The 19,958-nt window shown below is 41.9% G+C and overlaps 1 protein-coding gene across 7 annotated transcripts; it reads right to left on the reverse strand.

Moving 5' to 3' along the window:
• Positions 1–1,945: 1,945 nt before the first annotated feature.
• LOC121552854 (sorting nexin-14) lies at positions 1,946–19,725 on the reverse strand. Of its 7 annotated transcripts, none has more exons than XM_041865931.2 (30): positions 19,542–19,725; positions 19,225–19,375; positions 18,881–19,001; positions 18,487–18,626; positions 18,011–18,089; positions 17,842–17,885; positions 17,647–17,734; positions 17,383–17,467; positions 17,096–17,252; positions 15,774–15,849; positions 15,442–15,486; positions 15,273–15,353; positions 14,777–14,891; positions 14,255–14,410; positions 14,007–14,131; positions 13,539–13,597; positions 13,071–13,097; positions 11,915–12,044; positions 11,446–11,632; positions 11,151–11,234; positions 10,880–10,980; positions 10,191–10,302; positions 9,845–9,885; positions 9,541–9,660; positions 8,907–9,027; positions 6,890–7,054; positions 6,426–6,521; positions 5,864–5,955; positions 5,696–5,752; positions 1,946–2,115 (listed from the first exon to the last, which is right to left on the reverse strand). In XM_041865931.2, exons 2-30 carry the CDS (start codon positions 19,359–19,361, stop codon positions 2,080–2,082), a joined length of 2,877 nt encoding a protein of 958 aa, XP_041721865.1. In that variant the 5' UTR covers positions 19,362–19,375; positions 19,542–19,725; the 3' UTR covers positions 1,946–2,079. The 7 variants fall into 7 exon arrangements, with proteins under 7 accessions (XP_041721865.1, XP_041721869.1, XP_041721868.1 ...); XM_041865935.2 differs by having other exon boundaries at positions 1,946–2,118; positions 18,487–18,560; positions 19,542–19,724; XM_041865934.2 differs by having other exon boundaries at positions 1,946–2,118; positions 18,487–18,563; positions 19,542–19,724.
• Positions 19,726–19,958: the final 233 nt, after the last annotated feature.

The following is a 19,958-nucleotide window of genomic DNA, read 5'->3' on the forward strand; positions in this document are numbered from 1 at the left end:
CCAGCATTAGGACTCTATTCAATCTGTGTCGCTGAAGCTTTACAGATTTTGCGATAGAAATTTAATGGTTATTTCCGATTGAGCTGACATATGCAGTCTCCGCTAATGGGGGACCATTGCCTTTAAATGTCAATTATGCTGTAACACTGAATTTCCATGATACAGATAGAATAGAGCCCTCAGTTTATGGGATAGGATATACAAACGCAGAGCTTCATAATAGCGTCGTGAATATTTTGAAGCTCTTTTGGACCTGAGATATAATCTCTCAAAGTGGGATGAATAAATTGGCAATCGACCATTTGTAAACATTTAGAGAACTCTCTTTACAGGGCATACCCACTCAAAGTAATGAGGTAGCAACTATTCTATGGTCATTATTCCTTCAGTTGGTTTCACTCCATACCAATGTTTTGATAGGATGGTAGAAAATCATATTAGTACTGTATTTGTTTCGTCAAATACCCGTCTGTTTATTCTAGAGAAATACACTGTGTACAAAAAATTAAGATTACCTTCCTAATATTGAGTTGCACCCCGTTTTGCCCTCAGAACAGCCTCCTTTCGTCAGGGCATGGACTCTACAAGGTGTCGAAAGCATTCCACAGGGATGCTGGCCCACGTTGACTCCAATGCTTCCCACAGTTGTGTCAAGTTGGCTGGATGTCCTTTAGGTGGTGGACCATTCTTGATACACACGGGAAACTGTTGAGCATGAAAAACCCAGCAGCGTTGCAGTTCTTGACACAAACCGGTGCACCTGGCACCCTTGTAACATACCCCGTTCAAAGGCACTTCAATATTTTGTCTTGCCCATTCACTGATTTAAGTGGATTTAACAAGTGACATCAATAAAGGATCCTAGCTTTCACCTGTTCAGTCTGTCATGGAAAGAGCAGGTGTTCTTAATGTTTTGTACACCAAAGAGGGAATGTAAATTGAGTTTTTCTCTGAGTTGTAATTTCTAAATAGACTATGATAAATTGTGAGATGTAACATTTTATATCTGGTGTTGTGATATTGCAACAAGTAGTACAATATACTGATGATGTGTACCAAAAGCCTCAAGGTTATACAGGTAAATGAACAAACTGTTCTCCTTACTGTTTTTTCAACGTCTAGCAGCTATTTCTGCATATAAAAACTGATCACCAACTGTAACAATTCAACAGTAACAATGCTTTAACAGCCGAACTTGAGCTAAAAAGTACAAAACTATGAAATGCCTCCCATGTGTAATTCCATTGAATGTAGTATTTCTCAAAGGAAAGAATTACATAAATTCCCTCACAGTTACTCTTTAACTTGTGTTAGTGGTGTAACCTTGAGCTTTGCTGCGCTCACTATTCATCATAACTGTGTCAGGGCCACAGGGTACAGAAGTATTCTGAGCACAAGTACCATTCTGTCTCTGGACTGCCCACAGAAACACAGCCTTTATTATTCACAGGGGCCAGCTATTAGTCTCCACTGATGGCGCCAACACAGCTGGCACCGACCAGTGGGAATGTACATGGTGTTGCCAATTACCATATCCATGGAACACTGCATGGAAAGAATCTCCTTTTCACAGTGGACTAAAACATTATCAGGGCAGAAATGAGTCTCCAAGGAGGGAGGGGAGATGGAAATCACATTAGGTCATATCCTCATATCCACACAACCTCATTTTAGAAAACGGAGAAACTGACAAACAAATTGGATGTGAGAAACTAAACAGGTCTAAGCTCAGCTTATTGCTCCAACCTGCTTCTCAGCTGTAAAATTACACAAATTAACCTATAGTTACCATACAAAATACACAAAAACAGAAGACAGATTCAACTGGTCTTTAACAGTCATCTCACTTGGAGAAGGGAAGACATTATCAAGCTAAAGATGGACCAGTGTGCAGCCAGCAGTTAAATATGCCAGACAAAATATCAAATGACATTTGACCACCCAGTAAAATCAATAAATATATTTTTATTAATGCATTATTATACAGTGGAATGTTGATATATGCTCCCAGAGACATTAGAATTTGCTAAGTATATTGCACTTTGGCTCCAGGGATGGGAAGCAAGCTGTTATCTAAATTCACTGGTTACTGTCTGCTGACGGCTCCCCCTGTCCCTGCTGAAGAGACAACATACAGTATCACCACAGTACATATCAGCAGGGAGGTACACAACCTACATCTTGTTACCTTTCTACTTTCACTTCATTTATAAAATGTCTAAATAGTTTGGAGAAGACATCCGGTTGATTACCCCCTAGTTGAAACACAAAGTGAGTGTTTAACTTTCAGGGGCCCTATGGCAGAGAGATGCTTAAGTTAAATACGATATACAGTGCCTTGCTAAAGTATTCAGACCCCTTGGATTTCTTCACATTTTATTGTGTTACAAAGTGGGATTAAAATGGATTTCATTATAATTTTTTTGTCAACAATATTCACAAAATACTCGAATGACTAAGTTTAAGAAAAATGTGATCCTTCTTTTAGATTAATTAAAAAATATATACAGTGAGGGAAAAAAGTATTTCATCCCCTGCTGATTTTGTACGTTTGCCCACTGACAAAAACATGATACGTCTATAATTTTAATGGTAGGTTTATTTGAACAGTGAAAGACAGAATAACAACAAAAAATGTTATAAATTGATTTGCATTTTAATGAGGGAAATAAGTATTTGACCCCTCTGCAAAACATGACTTAGTACTTGGTGGCAAAACCCTTGTTGGCAATCACAGAGGTCAGACGTTTCTTGTAGTTGGCCACCAGGTTTGCACACATCTCAGGATGGATTTTGTCCCACTCCTCTTTGCAGATCTTCTCCAAGTCATTAAGGTTTTGAGGCTGACGTTTGGCAACTCGAACCTTCAGCTCCCTCCACAGATTGTCTATGGGATTAAGGTCTGGAGACTGGCTAGGCCACTCCATGACCTTAATGTGCTTCTTCTTGAGCCACTCCTTTGTTGCCTTGGCCGTGTGTTTTGGGTCATTGTCATGCTGGAATACCCATCCACGACCCATTTTCAATGCCCTGGCTGAGGGAAGGAGGTTCTCACCCAAGATTTGACGGTACATGGCCCCGTCCATCGTCCCTTTGATGCGGTGAAGTCCTGTCCCCTTAGCAGAAAAACACCCCCAAAGCATAATGTTTCCACCTCCATGTTTGACGGTGGGGATGGTGTTCTTGGGATCATAGACTGCATTCCTCCTCCTCCTCCAAACCAGGCGAGTTGAGTTGATGCCAAAGAGCTCGATTTTGGTCTCATCTGACCACAACACTTTCACCCAGTTCTCCTCTGAATCATTCAGATGTTCATTGGCAAACTTCAGATGGGCCTGTATATGTGCTTTCTTGAGCAGGGGGACCTTGCAGGAGCTGCAGGATTTCCGTCCTTCACGGCGTAGTGTGTTACCAATTGTTTTCTTGGTGACTGTGGTCCCAGCTGCCTTGAGATCATTGACAAGATCCTCCCGTGTAGTTCTGGGCTGATTCCTCACCGTTCTCATGATCATTGCAACTCCACGAGGTGAGATCTTGCATGGAGCCCCAGGCCGAGGGAGATTGACAGTTCTTTTGTGTTTCTTCCATTTGCGAATAATCGCACCAACTGTTGTCACCTTCTCACCAAGCTGCTTGGCGATGGTCTTGTAGCCCATTTCAGCCTTGTGTAGGTCTACAATCTTGTCCCTGACATCCTTGGAGAGCTCTTTGGTCTTGGCCATGGTGGAGAGTTTGGAATCTGATTGATTGATTGCTACTGTGGACAGGTGTCTTTTATACAGGTAACAAGCTAAGATTAAGAGTGTGCTCCTAATCTCAGCTCGTTACCTGTATAAAAGACACCTGGGAGCCAGAAATCTTTCTGATTGAGAGGGGGTCAAATACTTATTTCCCTCATTAAAATGCAGATCAATTTATAACATTTGTGACATACGTTTTTCTGGATTTTTTTGTTATTATGTCTCTCACTGTTCAAATAAACCTACCATTAAAATTATAGACTGATCATTTCTTTGTCAGTGGGCAAACGTACAAAATCAGCAGGGGATCAAATACTTTTTTCCCCTCACTGTATAACAATATAGTCGTTGCATAAGTATTCAGCCCCTTTGTTCAGGCAAGCCTAAATTAGTTCAGGAGTAAAATGTTGCTTAACATTTCACATAAAAAGTTACATGGACTCACTGTGTGAAATTATAGGGGTTGACATGATTTTTAAATGACTAACCTTTCCTCTGTCCCCCATTCATACAACATCTGTAAGGTCCCTCAGTCAAGTATTGCACAGTTAAAGCACAGATTCAACTATAAAAACCTGGGAGATTTTTGAAAGCCTCATAAAGAAGGGCAGTGATTGATAGATGACAATAACAAATCAGACATTGAATATCTCTTTAAGCATGGTTTAGTTAATAATGATGCTGTGAATTATACAGTATATTAAACCACCCAGACACAGCATGGTCTAGTTCAGGGGTAGGCAACCCTGTTCCTGGAGTGCCGCAGGTACTGCAGCATTTTGTTCCAACTACGCACCACACCTGACCAACTGAGCTAATTGATCAGTTCAGTGATTGCCTAAATTCAAAACACCTGGTCTTCCAGGTCGGTTAAATCAAACACATGAAGTGCTTGTGGCCCTCCAGGACCAGGGTTGCCCACCTCTGGTCTTGTTAATAATTATGCTGTGGATGATGTATTAAACCAGCCAGACACATCAAAGATGCAGTCGTCCTTCTGAACTGAGCTGCAGGACAGGAAGGAAACTGCTTAAGGATGTCACCATGAGGCCATTGGTGATTTTAAAACAGAAATGGAGTTAAATGGTTGTGATGGGAGAAAACTGAGGATGGATCATTGTAGTGACTCCACAATAATGACCTAAATGACAGAGTGAAAAGAACACAAATATTCAAAATATTCCAAAGCATGCATCTTGTATGCAACAAGGCACTAAAGTAATACTGCAAAAAAACATGGCAAAGGAATACACTTTTTGCCCTAAATGCAAAGCCCTATGTTTGGGGCAAATCCAACACAACACATCACTGAGTAACTGCCTCCTTATTTTCAAGCATTGTGGTCGCTGCTAAGTGTCCAAGTTACAGTTTTACTTCAAATCTGCTTGAAATACTATGGCAAGACTGTAATGACTGTCTAGCCATGATCCCCAACATCTTGACAGAGCTTGAAGAATATTTAGATTTCTTTTGGGGGTGAAAAAAGGAAATATTGTACAATCGCCGTGTGCAAAGCTCTTAGAGACTTACCCAAGAAGACTCACAGCTGTAGTTGCTGCTTAGGAGTTTCTAACATGTATGGACTCAGGGAGCTGAATACTTATGCAATGACTATATTTGATTACATTTTATAAATTAACCCCCCCCAAAAAAAACATTTTAACACAATACAATGTGAAGATATCCAAGGGGTCTGAATACTTTTGCAAGGCACTGTATATCTAAAGCTGTGTTTGGTAACAGTTTAACTTGTAATTTATTGGTGTAATACAAGCAAATACACAGTAACTTCTTTAGCTAACAGAATAAGAAACAGAATCTGGCCAGTTTCCTTTTAAGAACGCAGCTACCGTATACAACACAGTAATTACGTTCTAGTAACAAGTAAGCATACATATTATGACAAATGTATTACAAATGGTTTCCCTGTGTATAGCTGATTCTCAGGAGTTTACCTTGCTGAGTTCTGGAAAGAGTTCTTCGACAGCAATATCCATCAGAACGTAAGTCATCTGAGGGGAGCCAAAGACAGAAACAAGAGGAGAGAAAACAGTTAATGTCCCATGAGACCTTGGCTGCACAGAAGCTATTATTTTATCTTCATGTTTGGCTTTCAGCTTTACCTGCTTGTTGAGAAGTGGCTGCTGGAAGCCGTCAAAGAGAAGTCGGATGCCCTCGTACTTGGCCTCCTGTCCGATGCACTTTTCCACAAAGTCTGCAAGGTGAAAAGACAGAAAGACGCATCAATACAGTACAGCTGAACTGAGGCCCATGTTATCTGCCTTTGCCATCAATGGTACTGATTGGTGAAACTGGAATGTTTCTGCAATGGAAAATATCTGGGATTGGAGGAAACTGTCTAGGATGATCCCAGAGTTTCCGACTTGGAATTCCGAGTGGGATGACCGCTCAAAACAATTTTTCCCAGTCAGAGCTTGTTCCCCCCCCCAAGTTCCCAGTTGTCTTGAACGTATTGAAGTCGATGACGGAGATTTCCGAGTTCCAAGTTGTCTTGAACACAGCATAACACATGTAAGACACATGAATGCATCATGCTGAGAGCTGTACATCGTGTGTAGAACAGTGCATACTGTATCTGTGCAACTGTCTAAAGCAGATGAATATGGCAAAATAAAACTATTGAGAAGAGAAAATATGAATAGTCAGCCAAAGCCTAGGTCTAACCTGGCAGATAATTCATCATCTCTTCAAATGCCTTCTTGGCTCTTCTCTGCTCGTCTCCTGTGGTGCGTTCCTCACTGTTCTCGCAGAACACAGCATCTGAAATTGGGCAGAAAATGTAATTATGAGTTTAGGAGAGGTGGATTAAGTAAAGCAGGGCAATCCCAGACCTTAATGGACATGGGATAACAAACAATAGTGTTTGGATTTGGATGAGCACTGAAGAACAGCACATCTACAGTGATTGTATGCTGCCCTCAAAACCTTTGGTGGAGCCTTAGGAAGGAAATAGGAGGGGTTGGGGGAGAACGTCAACAAAACAGTCAGGTGTATGAAGGATGCGTTACTGAAGGAACACACACACACGTACACACACGCTCGCACACACGCACGCACGCTCGCACACGCACACACAGAAACAGACAGACACACACGGAGAGAGACAAACAAACACACACACACAGTACCTCTGAGCATGGTGACGAGAGACACCACACGGTGCTCCTGCAGGATCATCTCTAGTTTGTGTTGAATGTAGTTATCCATGTAGGCCTCCAACGTGTTCTTAAGCAAGATCCGCCCCCCTGAAAGAATGTGATGCAACCAGTCTGGCATGTGGAACATGACTCGACCTGTCCATCAAACACAACATGACTGGTCAACGTGTGCGTCTGACAGTCAGGATACGCAAACCATAGTAAAGCCTTTCTATCATGACACACACTGTAGTGGCCATCACTGGTAGTGCTAAAACCCCCTAAATAAAACTCTGGATTCACTTGCACAAGGTGAGCGTTGGACCAGTAACCGAAAGGTCACTGGTTCGAATCCCCGAGCCGACTAGTTGAAAAATCTGTCAATGTGCCCTTCAGCAAGACAATACTCAACCCTAACTGCTCCTGTAAGTCGCTCTGGATAAGAGAGTCTGCTAAATCAGTGTTTCCCAACTCCAGTCCTCCATTACAGCAACTGGTTACAGTGTGTTAGTACAAGGTGTAGAGATGGGTTGTATGGAAGTTATTTTGTATAATGTGGAACTCAAGTCTGATCTTATTTCTAGTTCCGTTGACGGCGGCCTCATTCATTTTGGCAAACGATTTGGCTGGAGGGAAGGTCGTGCCAAATCCTGTAGTTTGTAAGGAACCCAGAGTAGAGGAACCTGATGGGTTATCAGAAAAGTACCCTAGAGTGTTCCCATCGTGTGCCATTACATGTGCTATGTCTAAGAAAGTCGCCGGGAGCAAGTCTAGTGTGGAGGAGGATGTCAGTGATCCCACCATGGACGATCTGTTTAGAAAGCAGCTGATTGCAGAACAGAGTGAAGATGTTTCCCTCTCTTATTTTTGCTGGAATACATCCAGAGGAGGAGTTTGATGAAGTTAGTGTGGGTTACTTTGACAGAGATGGCGTTCGAGTGGGGAAGTGGCGTTCTCGTGCCACTTCCGGGCAAGACGATTGGCCCAGTGTATCTCAAATTGTCGTTCCAGTTACACTTCAACAAGAGATACCGAGGTTGTCTCACAATGGTAGAATGGTAGACCATCTTGGGGTCAACAAGACGTATGACCGTATTTTGCATAACTTCTTCTGGCCTGGTCTGAAACAGGATGTTGTGGCTTACTGTAAATCCTGTCGCATTTGCCAGCGGACGGGTAAACCGAATCAAGCTGTGCCGGTTGCACCTTTGCAGCCTATTCCTGCTTTTGACAAACCTTTCAGCAGGGTTCTGGTGGACTGTGTTGGTCCTTTGCCCAAAAAAGTGGCTGTTTTTGTCTTGTATTTAATGATTTACGGCCAGTTTATATTGGAGAAGGCAAGACTTTTAGGTTGATTATGTTGTGAGATTGAAGTAGGATATATTTGTTGTCTTAAGGGGGAAGGTGTTACAGGCTTTTGTTTTTCCATTTATGTTTTGAAGTTGGACTTGAGCATGTATAGCTCGTTAGCATGTAGGGCGCACCGATTGGTGTCACCTCGTTAGTCAGTATGGGTTACACCTGTGCTGGTTGCCATCTCGTTAGTGGGAAGGTGTTTCACCTGTGCTGGCCCAGGTGCTATTTAAGAGTGGCTGGCCCAGTGCTCCAGTTGTCTTGATAGATGCGGAGGGTCAACACCTTTAGTTGGGTCTTCCTATTTTGATTTTTAGACAAACAATCCTTTATCTGATTTAGTTTTGCTCCACCGCTTTGATTTGTTTCCTATTATTACATTTGGTGTCAGTTTTTCTTTTGTTTGCTTCTTCGGCACATTTTGTGGGCGCTCATGGTGAGTGTCTTAGGTTCCAGTTGTTGTTGCTAGTCAACTTTCTGTGGACATCCCCATGAGTGTCTTTCAGAACTCCTAAAACCCCACCTATTTCGTTTTGGTTGTTGTCAGTGACCCGTTGTTAGTTCCCCCTTCTGTTTGAGTGCTGGGGGAACATAACACATTTCATGGTTCAGTTCTTCTGTGAAAGGGAACTACTACTTGTGCCTGGTCACTTACCCATAAACATCATGTAGTCATACATCCCTTCTACTGCAATCATCTCCATAAAGTAGTTCCGGTTATGAGTCTCCAGTGTCTTAGACAGATTAGCATTGTTTTTGTACAGGTCATTGGAGAGCTAGGGAGATAGGAAGGGACACAATCCTTATATTGACAAGGAATGAAATACTACAAAATATACACAACTGTCAAGGCAGTTCAGAGCTACAGGGCAATCAGTCAAGCTATCTTCTTCCTAACACTGTCTTACATCCTTACTGATCAAAATAGTTTTTTATATGCACAGTTTCAGTGGAATATGTTCTTCCAAAAGTGATAAACCCTGGAATGACCGGAACATTCTCTGTTTCTGGGAAGGAGTGTGTAAAGATTTATCGTTCTGACATAAGTGAGAACATCCTGGCAGAGAGCAGGGCTAAGGAGATAATCAGGGATTAAGGCTGTCCACTGAGGCAAGATATATCCCTACATATAGCTGAGATGGATGGGAGGGGTGTACATAGTATTTCCACTGTGACGTGTGTATAGGACAAGTGGACTCAGGACAGATGGAGTTTTGCACAGTGATTGTAACTTAGGTAAAACCAGGGAATTTGGGGAAAGTTTAGGGAATTTTGCAACCATAGCTGACCTTCTTGTTGGCCTCAGCAGTAGAGCTGAGGATGGTCAGCTCAGGCCTGCTGGGTTTGACTTTGGGAGATTCACAAGAGTTGAAGAAGGACTGGATGAAAGGCTCTAGGTTCTGTCCTTTCTGGCAGGCAGAGGAAGCAGACAGAACATCGTGATTAATATCAGACCACTGAGCCGGAAGGTCTGTAACACCATTGTCTGATCATATATTCTTTATTTAAGAGTGGAATCGTTTCAGGGACTAACTACAGTATATCCAAAGAGATATTCTACTATTAAAATCCCATTGGATAAATGCCTCTTACCTCTTTTATAATTTTTCCAGGGACAGACCTGAATATTTTACCTGAGAAGGAATAAAATCAATGAATCAACATGGCTCCACATGGAGCTACATAGCTATTCATCAATTCATTTCTCGTATATTTCTCCAGGGCATGTTTAAGCCTCCTTGTGTTATACATTCTGTATGAATGTGTGGGTTATTAAGGATGCATCCCAAACGGCATCCTATTCCCTATATATTGCACTACTTCTGGTCAAAAGTAGTGCACTATATGGGAAATAGGGTGCCATTTGGCATGCATCCTATGCATTTTTAGTGCTCCTTGTGTTATACATTATAAATGAGTGTTATTCGATGCTCCATACCCAGATTGACATCAGGCATCATCTTGTCCATGAACTGAGTCTCCATGCTGTGAGGTGACAGGAAATCTGCTAACAACTGACTGTTACTCAGCTCTGGGTGCTGCAGCAGTCTCTGTTTACAACACAGACACGCACACAGACACACACGCAGATCACAGACATATTGTATTGTAGTAGTTTGATTTCATAGAACTGTATAGGTACTACAGTTACTGTATACTACACACTACAGAGCAACAGGCCTACTTACACAGTGTACAAAACATTAAGAACACCTTCCTAATATTGAGTTGCACACCCTTTTGCCCTCAGAACAGCCTCAATTACTCGAGGCATGGACTACAAGGTGTCGAAAGCGTTCCACAGGGATGCTGGCCCATGTTGACGCCAATGCTTCCCACATGTGTCAAGTCGGCTAGATATCCTTTAGGTGGTGGACCATTCTTGATACACACGGGAAACTGTTGAGCGTGAAAAACCCAGCAGTGTTGCAGGTCTTGACACGAACAGGTGGGCCTGGCACCTACTACCATAACCTTCTTGAACCTGTCTCCTCCCCTTCATCTACACTGATTGAAGTGGATTTAACAGGTGACATCAATAAGGGATCATAGCTTTCACCTGGTCAGTCTATGTCATGGAAAGAGCAGGTGTTCATAATGTTTTGTACACTCAGTGATTAAGAATACCTGCAAATACTCCTCAAATTCTTCCCTCTTTGATGATAGGAACTCATAGTTCTTTGGTCCAATAATTCTTTTGGAAGGGAGCTGTGCATCTGCAAATGAGCCTGTGCAAAAGAGAACAAGTTCAAAACTACCAGTGACACATAACAAATGTGAAAAAAGGTAACTGAAACTCTGGTCACATCTACTAAGCACAGGATTACAGAAATGGCAAAGCCAAAAAGGTACACTTCCTCTAAAGAAATGTGTGAGAAAGTACACAATGTTGTCTTACCATGGAACTCAGTGAGTTTATTTTCTAGAACGTAGAATTCCATGTATCTTCTGAAGATGGACCAGTCCTCCGTTTCATGTCCCACTGAAACAGGAAAAAAAAAAAAACACTCAAGAATCAACACAATTGAAAGCCAACATCAACACTGCAGTTTTATATTTCCCAATCCCCACACACATTATTCATAAAACACATACATTGTGCATGCAAAATGGCACCCTAAAAGTAGTGCACTGTGTAGGGAATAGGGTGCCATTTGGGACTTCCTCATAAACAGCTCTGTCCATGCCCTCACCTTCCTTCATGTCGTTGCGTTCCACGTCGATGCAGAACACGGGGACCCTCTCCTTCTTCACCTCGTCATCGTAGAAGTCAATGTAGGGGATGGTGATGCTCCAGGCTGACAGGTTCCTCAGGACTCCTGGAGTACTAGCTGCCTCCACAGGGATGTCATCCTCCACCACCATAGCAGCTTCCTCAACCTGCAACACAACATGGGATGTGTTAGTGTGTGAAAATTCAAGAACCATATTGGAATTGGAAATAAGTGTTGTGTGATACTTTAAAGTATTATCCTCGGAGTGTACTTTTTTAAACTGTACTTACTACTAAATTAACTGAGAATTAAATCAAAATCACTATGGAAACCCAGCCTGTGGTGACAATATGCAGGAGTAGAAATCCCCCATTCATATGCACAGTGGAGGATTGGGATGTAATCATGGTTTGGGTGTCAGTGTTAGTTTTGGAGGGGAAGTTCTCACCACTTCATCTTCAGCGTCGACCATGGCGTACGGCAGCATCGCCCCCTCCATGGTGGTGCTCTTGAAGACACCTTTGATTTTGCTGCCGATCCGGCTGATCCCGAACGTCTCCCCTCGTTTTGAGACGATCCTTCACAGGCACACACGAAAACATATGCATGAACACAGAACTGAACACACATGGAAATGGAATGCCAGACAGGCAGCTGTGTGAGACTGCATGTGTTGTTGCTGGCAACAGTTGTTGATGCCACTTATCCAAACATCTGCTGTTAATGCAGCGTTGCCTCAAATGGTGCTATGCAGATCAAAATAATTGAAAATGCTGTAAAGATGTTGAAATTATAAGTCCAAAGTCAAAATGCCATGCTGAGGTCCAAATCCAAACATGAACACACAAAGAGAGCACACATTATGAAATGTTGCACATTCAACTAATACCAAGCAGATAGATGAGAACAGATGCACTCAAGCAATGAGAGGTAGTTTGTAGTTGTGTACAGGAGTCCATGCTTACAGACTAAGGCTCAAATCTAGCCATGTGTCAGTAGACGGTTGAATGTTGGATGGGCAAGTTAGTGCAGACCAAATATTAGGAACAAGAATGGAAGGTTGAATAGAGATGGCGTGAAATTGAGGCCCTCCAACGCTGTCCCGACAAGAGGGTCTGGCATCCATTATACACAGGAGAACTATGGGCGCTCACACAAGACAAGACATGGATAGACCATTAGAGAAACAGCATGAGAGGAGATTAGTTATGGGGCCATGGGTAACACCATCTTTCTCCTCTTCCTCCATTCTGTGGCTCTTGAGTTCAACCCCAAAACTAGAAATTAAAATACTATTTAAAGCACCTGCTACTTTGAATGTTCAACAATTCTTCAACTGAATCGAAAAAAATTACATATAACACCAACTCTTGTTCAGTTACAGCAATACAACAAGGTAAACAGTAAGTCTTAACAAAAACAACACACAAACGCTAGCTTGCAAAAGCCTACTGAAGAATAGTGCTTATTGCCCCACAATGCTTTTTCTCAGGCACATTTTGGTTCCATTCACTACATTCTGGGCAAATTATATCTTGCATGCAGCCAACTCAACGGCAGTGGGACATTAGCCTGGCCTGCATCATTCCGAGACACATACTCACCTCATATCATCCACACTCAGACTATTCCTGGAATAACAGGTACAATGAATTACAGGCTGCCAAGATAAACAGGATAAGCCCACAGCTAAAGGCTTCAAATAGTACAAAATAGCTTCAGAGCCCTTTGTGGGGATGTGATGGGCGTAAACAGGCCTATGTTACATGATCCAATAATAACAATACACCACCCTAATGTGGAGTCTTGGCTTAGAAGTAAAGATGCATGGTGTGTAGTACATGTGTAGTAAATAGCCATTGAAACTACACTTAACACTTCTGTATAGAAGAATATGAATCCTCTCCAATCAAGTCTCTATTTAGATGCAGAGGCAATGTGTGTGTATAATATGAGTGAGTGCAACATGAGTGAAAGGTTATCCTAGAAAAAGAACACCACTAAACACTTCAGCTTAGAAGAATATTACACCTCTTTCTAATTTTACAGTCATTGCCATCAGGAGCACAAACCTGTTCATTCTGGAGTCCCTTTTTGGAGACTCTGCCCCCTTCAGCAGGTGTGTGAAATACTGCAGAAATAGAGTTATGAATGGGTCAAATGTTATCAGTTTGTCAACTTGCGTTTGTATATTGAAACGTTCACGTTGTCATTGTATCATGTTCTGGCTCTTTGTAGGAAAATTTCAATGAAGGCGATTAGATTAGGGTGTATGGTTTATGTCCACATAGAAAATACAGGTTGCGTCCCAATAATCTCTCCTTTCTCCAGAAATGTGCAATTGTGTCTGTTCACTTCCCTTCATGGATTAGAAAGGAAAATGACAGGTAGATGGAAACTCCCTCTAGCCCAAGCCTACTCGACCAATCCAATGCTTTAACATTTTTGGGGAGTAGTGAACGAGCGCAAACTTCAGGAAGTAGGAGAGATTATTGGGACGCACCCAGAGAGTACAGTGTCAGTGCATGGCTGGGGCTCACCTCATCGCTGTGGCAGAACATGGGGGTGAAGACGCTCTCCAGCAGGGACAGGACATGCTCGTAGGCCTCAAACAGGCAGCGCATAGTCTGCAGCTTCACCACTCCCTCGTACGGCCCCTCTGCAACTAAAACAAGAGACATATGTTTTTAAAGGTTTGTGGACTTCCAGAAAAATAGCACATCTCACATCACACTGTGTTAAATGATTGGGGTAAAATTGTGAGCACCAACTGTCCATCACAGCTTACTGTTTCGTATTTCCTCGACGATGAAAGGGTCAAAACTGATCTTGTCGATACTCTCCTCTAGGCAGTAGGTCTCGTAGAGGTTCTGCACCTCACCATGCAGACGCAGCAGCTCAGAGTCACTCAGCTCCGGACACAGGATCTTATCATTGAACTCCTCTGGAATTACATGAAAGAGAAGTGGATAAATGCTGTTACAGTGTTACCTGATTGATCTATGTTTTATAAAACTTTAAAATTCAATAAAAACTTAACTGAAAAGAAAGAAAAAGTGGGGTTGTGTAGTTCCTCTTGAAATATCCATGGCTTGACTATGGCTACTTTACGTGTCATCATGGACATACAGTACATGTAATGGATCTTTGATGGATTTATATAAATGCCTCTCAATATAAGAGTAGTATGCAGGAAAGATGTTAGGGCTGAGAAGAACCACATTTCTCTCTGGGGACAATAAAGTTTGGTAGGAGGGGCAGTTAAAGGACCTTATAGCCTTGTATAAGGTTCTATTAGATTTGTCCTTACCCACAGTGAGTAAGAACTGGAGCACGTGCACGGCCCCCTCCTGCTTTAGGAACTTCATGAAGCGGAACAGAAGGTCCTGCTGCTCCCGGATCTCCTTCAGCTCCAGCTTCAGCACCTGGGAAACCAGATGGCAAGAGGATAGACAGAGTTCAGCAACTGTGGGTGCTCCCCAAATGGCACCCTGTTCCCTTTATAGTAAACTACTTTTGAACAGGGCCCACAGAGCCCATAGTAATGCTCTATATAGGGAATAGGAGGCCATTTGGGACACATCCTGTGTTTGTCCATGCAAAACACTCTACCAATATTTCATTTATTAATTAATCTCTTCTCTTTTTTGTATAAAAAAAAAAAAGAAAATCTGTTTAAGTTCATTAAGTACCTTTCTCACTGTGCTTGTAATGGCTGAGAGGGTACTGTACAGCCAATTAATTGGTCAGTGGAATGGATATGTCGCTAACAAGGGCTTTTTGTGCCCATAGGACAAAGTACTTACAGATGTCTTCTTGGTACGAGGGTCAGCATATTTCTGCAGGAATGGAACCAGGGTAGACGGTGGCTCCATGGCCAGCTCAGACTGGGAAAACAATTTGAGGAATGAATCACAAATCCATGAATGCATGATGCTTCCACTAGAGGATAGGTAAAATGCACAATTTACTTACTGGAGAGTCATCAACAAATATTAGCACCATGTGGTTTACAGTATCCTGAAAAGCAACAGGAGGAATGCATCAGTAAGATGGAATAGGTCTACCACCACTCAGTTACATTGCTAAAATTCCAGTTCTAGAATGTTCTGCTCATTCATGCATTTCATTGATACAATATTGATGCAGAGAGTTCTGAGTTTGTATAATTGGTCCATTCACTTGATTCTCCTCCATTGAAAAACAATGGCTTGCTCAGCACAAAGCTGTTCTTGCACGGGTCATGTGAATGGGCCTTTAACTTCTATACCCTCTATCACTAAGCACACATACATCATTACACTTACAGGATCAGCCATGAAGTCCATGGTTGGGAGGAACACAGAGCCTACCAGGATCTCTTGCATCAGCAGAGCTAGAGATCTGACAAAGAGTAAGACACAGGATTCAGATTAAGACAGGATTCCAATTCCAAAAAAGAAATGTTGTCCTTTCCCTTCAACAGGTACACGAACTCTGGCTGTGTCCCAAATGGCACCCTTTTCCCTACAGTTGAAGTCAGAAGTTTATATACACTTAGGTTGGAGTCATTAAAACTCATTTTTCAACCACTCCACAAATGTCTTGTTAACTATAGTTTTGGCAAGTCGGTTAGGACGTCTACTTTGTGCATGACACAAGTAATTTTTCCAACAATTGTTTACAGACAGATTATTTCACTGTATCACAATTCCAGTGCGTCAGAAGTATACATACACTAAGTTGACTGTGCCTTTAAACAGCTTGAAAAATTCCACAAAATGTTGTCATGGCTTTAGAAGCTTCTGATAGGCTAATTGACATAATTTGAGTCAATTGGAGGTGTACATGCCGAAGAACACCATCCCAACCTTGAAGCACGGGGGTGGCAGCATCATGCTGTGGGGGTGCTTTGCTGCAGGAGGGACTGGTGCACTTCAAAAAATAGATGGCATCATGAGGAAGGAAAATTATGTGGATATATTGAAGCAACATCTCAATGGGTCTTCCAAATGGACAATGACCCCAAGCATACTTCCAAAGTTGTGGCAAAATGGCTTAAGGACAACAAAGTCAAGGTATTGGAGTGGCCATCACAAAGCCCTGACCTCAATCCTATAGAACATTTGTGGGCAGAACTGAAAAAGTGTGTGCGAGCAAGGAGGCCTACAAACCTGACTCAGTTACACCAGCTCTGTCAGGAGGAATGGGCCAAAATTCACCCAACTTATTGTGGGAAGCTTGTGGAAGGCTACCTGAAACGTTTGACCCAAGTTAAACAATTTAAAGGTAATGCTACCAAATACTAATTGAGTGTATGTAAACTCCTGACCCACTAGGAATGTGATGAAAGAAATAAAAGCTGAAATAAATCAACCATTCTTTCTACAATTATTCTGACATTTCACATTCTTAAAATAAATTGGTGATCCTAACTGACCTAAGACTGGGCATATTTACTAGGATTAAATGTCAGGAATTGGGAAAAACTGAGTTTAAATGTATTTGGCTAAGGTGTATGTAAACTTCCGACTTCAACTGTTTGACATTACTTTTGACTATTGCCCTATGGGCCCTGGTCAAAAGTAGTGCACAATACAGGGTATAGGGTGCCATTTGGGATGCATCCTGTCTGGTTGGTTTGGCCTACCTGCAGTCAGTGGCTTTGGGAGGCATGAGATAGGCAAAGAGCATCTCTGTCACCTTCCTGAGATAAAGCAGCTCATCTCTGCGACTACGCAGAGCAAAATGTAAGTCAGGGCCATACTCATCCAGAGCAGCCTGCTGCAAACCCTCAGTGTTCTTCACTGGAACACACACACAGACACAGTATTAAGCCTTGCACAGTCAGTGCACATTTAGTTCTCTGTTGACCAACATCTTACAGTGCAGAAACGTATTGTACTTTGTGCTACAAAAATCTACAAAAAAATAAACCTTTTTGCTTGGCCTTTGCAATGATTTCAACATGCTTCATGGCTGCTTTCATCATTTTGCCAGAAATAACTGAGGGGACATCAACCTGTATGAAACATTTTCACAGTTAGTGTAAAGCCTGAGTACATTAACAATGTATTAACCATTATCAACAATATGTGCATGCAAATGGCATACATAACTCGAATGTGTCTGCTGAACATAACTGTTCTGAGAACAGAATGTGGGACGAGAGAGATGAATGGACTGAGAACTATGCATCACCTTCTGAGCGCGTCGAACTAACACAGATGCAAAGAACCGAAAGGTCATTCTCAGTTCATCTACGCATGCCTCATCATCTGTGATGTTCCTGTCAAGTAAAGAAAAAGCATAATGAAATACTCATTCACACCTCTCTCTCTTCTCCAGACAGAAAAGAGAAGTCAAATGTTCAAAACTGTGGTAGAATCTACTCACCGGTACCAGGGATATACAAAATTCTCCAGAACCAACTCGAGCACCTACGGGCCAAACAATAATACTACATTTATTTCCTGATTTGGACCATAAAGATATTGACTGATTGACAATCTGTTATAATTGTGATTTCTAATCAAATTCTATTTAAAATGACCCATTGCAATACCTCAGAAATGGAAGCATCCACTTTGGAGTAGACTTTCAAGTCCAACCATGGCTGATAGTTTTCTAGGAGTAATGTTGGTCTGTGAAACACAACATATTTCAAAAGTGATGTGAATGAGCAGCACCGACTCATAGTGTCCACTAGACGGCAGATTACCTCTGACCAATGGGGCCAAATCCTTTTTTGCATTTTACTAATTCACATTTACATTTTAGTCATTTAGCAGACGCTCTTATCCAGAGCAACTTACAGTTAGTGAGCGCATACATTTTCATACTGGCCCCCCGTGGGAAACATACCCACAACCCTGGCGTTGCCAGCGCCATGCTCTACCAACTGAGCTACAGGGGACTAATCAATGCCACTGCTGTTCATTGCTGCTCAACACAAGCTTCCATTCATTTGCCATACATGTAAACGTGACATTTGGTCTGTTCTCCATTTGTGCTAGGTCTATATTGAGTGGTCTGACATACCTGTGACGTTTGCACTTTACTTTCCCACACACTGCACAGCTATGTCCCAATGGAAACAGCTCCTGTTGCGCTTGCTGCTGGAAGAATAGATAGGGAGACCCTGCAGCTACAACACTTGTCACTTCCTTTTGGATATCCCACTGATAAATGGGAAATGACCAACTATTTACAGAAACTTAATAAGCAACTCAACCACAACACACTGCATTGCCCTCTGACTACTGGGTCGTATTCATTAGGGCACACGAGGGAAAACGTTTGCAACAGAAAACTAAAACGAGTACTTATTTTTGGAGTAGTCAGGAGGTAGTCCCTCCCTGTTTCAGTCCGTATTCTTCCATTTGGTGCCTAATGAACATGACCCTTGTATTTAAGGGTTTTTAAATGTACTTACTTTGTTCTTCGGCTTTATCGTGTACAGGATGTTGGGCAGGAGTGATTCTGGACCGAGGGAGCAATAGAACGTAATCACTCCAGCCAGGAAGGACCAAAACACCATCAGAATGTGAAGATACCTAGAATAACCAGGTCAGACACATAGCTAGATGTCTAATACCTCAACTGAAAAAATTACATATTCTGAAAGAATGAGTACAGACAGGATGCTGAACTCACGTTTACCCCGACATGAATTGAGCAAAATAACCTTTAAACTACTTCAGATTACATGAGCATAAGGTATAACATTTGTCATTCATTCAAAAACAGATATCCAGCTTGTTTGTCCACAAAACCTACCTATTAAGAAGTATAGTTAATGATAGCATGAAAACCAGAAGAAAGCAAAATACAGGATATTGACGTCCAACTTCCCTCAGGACATCAATTTGCAGTCCTTGCTTCAGGCTCTCCAGATAAACTCGAATACGTTCCATTTTACAAATGGGGTCTGTTGAAGAGGTGAACATTGCATTTACTCACGCTGGCTTGAAAGATGTAGCTAGCTAGTTAGCTACATGGATAGCCTACTATTTGAAGCAAAAAGTAACACCATACCAGCTACAATTTACTTAAATTATCAAGGGGTACGCGACATTAACTAGCAGGCAACTTACAAATGAGTAATCCAGTCAGCTAGTTCTTCAGACAGCGAACCATGTTATAATTTTGTGCACGTTTCAGATAGTTAGCTATAATGTCTTCTCTGATATGTCTTCATTTTAATTGTGGCTAGCTAGCGTTCTGTTATTTCCTATTTCAGAAAGTGTTGATTTCCTTGACAGATCGACTGTTTCCTTAATCCTACGGTCGTCACTTCCGGTTCTAATCCTTGCCACTACTAGAAATGCCCAGCAGAGCAAGGGATAGGGATGCTACTGAGAAATATTTAGTACCAGTAGTCTTTGGTTGTATAAGCGTTCATATTTATTTTCTGTAACGGTCGTTAATAATCCTCTTATTATTGATGTGAAAATTCTGGCATTTACAATTAAACTCGTGTAGTTTTTAAATAGTGACGTGAACATCGGTAA

This window comes from Coregonus clupeaformis, chromosome 36, assembly GCF_020615455.1.
Source record: "Coregonus clupeaformis isolate EN_2021a chromosome 36, ASM2061545v1, whole genome shotgun sequence".
NCBI lineage: Eukaryota > Metazoa > Chordata > Actinopteri > Salmoniformes > Salmonidae > Coregonus > Coregonus clupeaformis.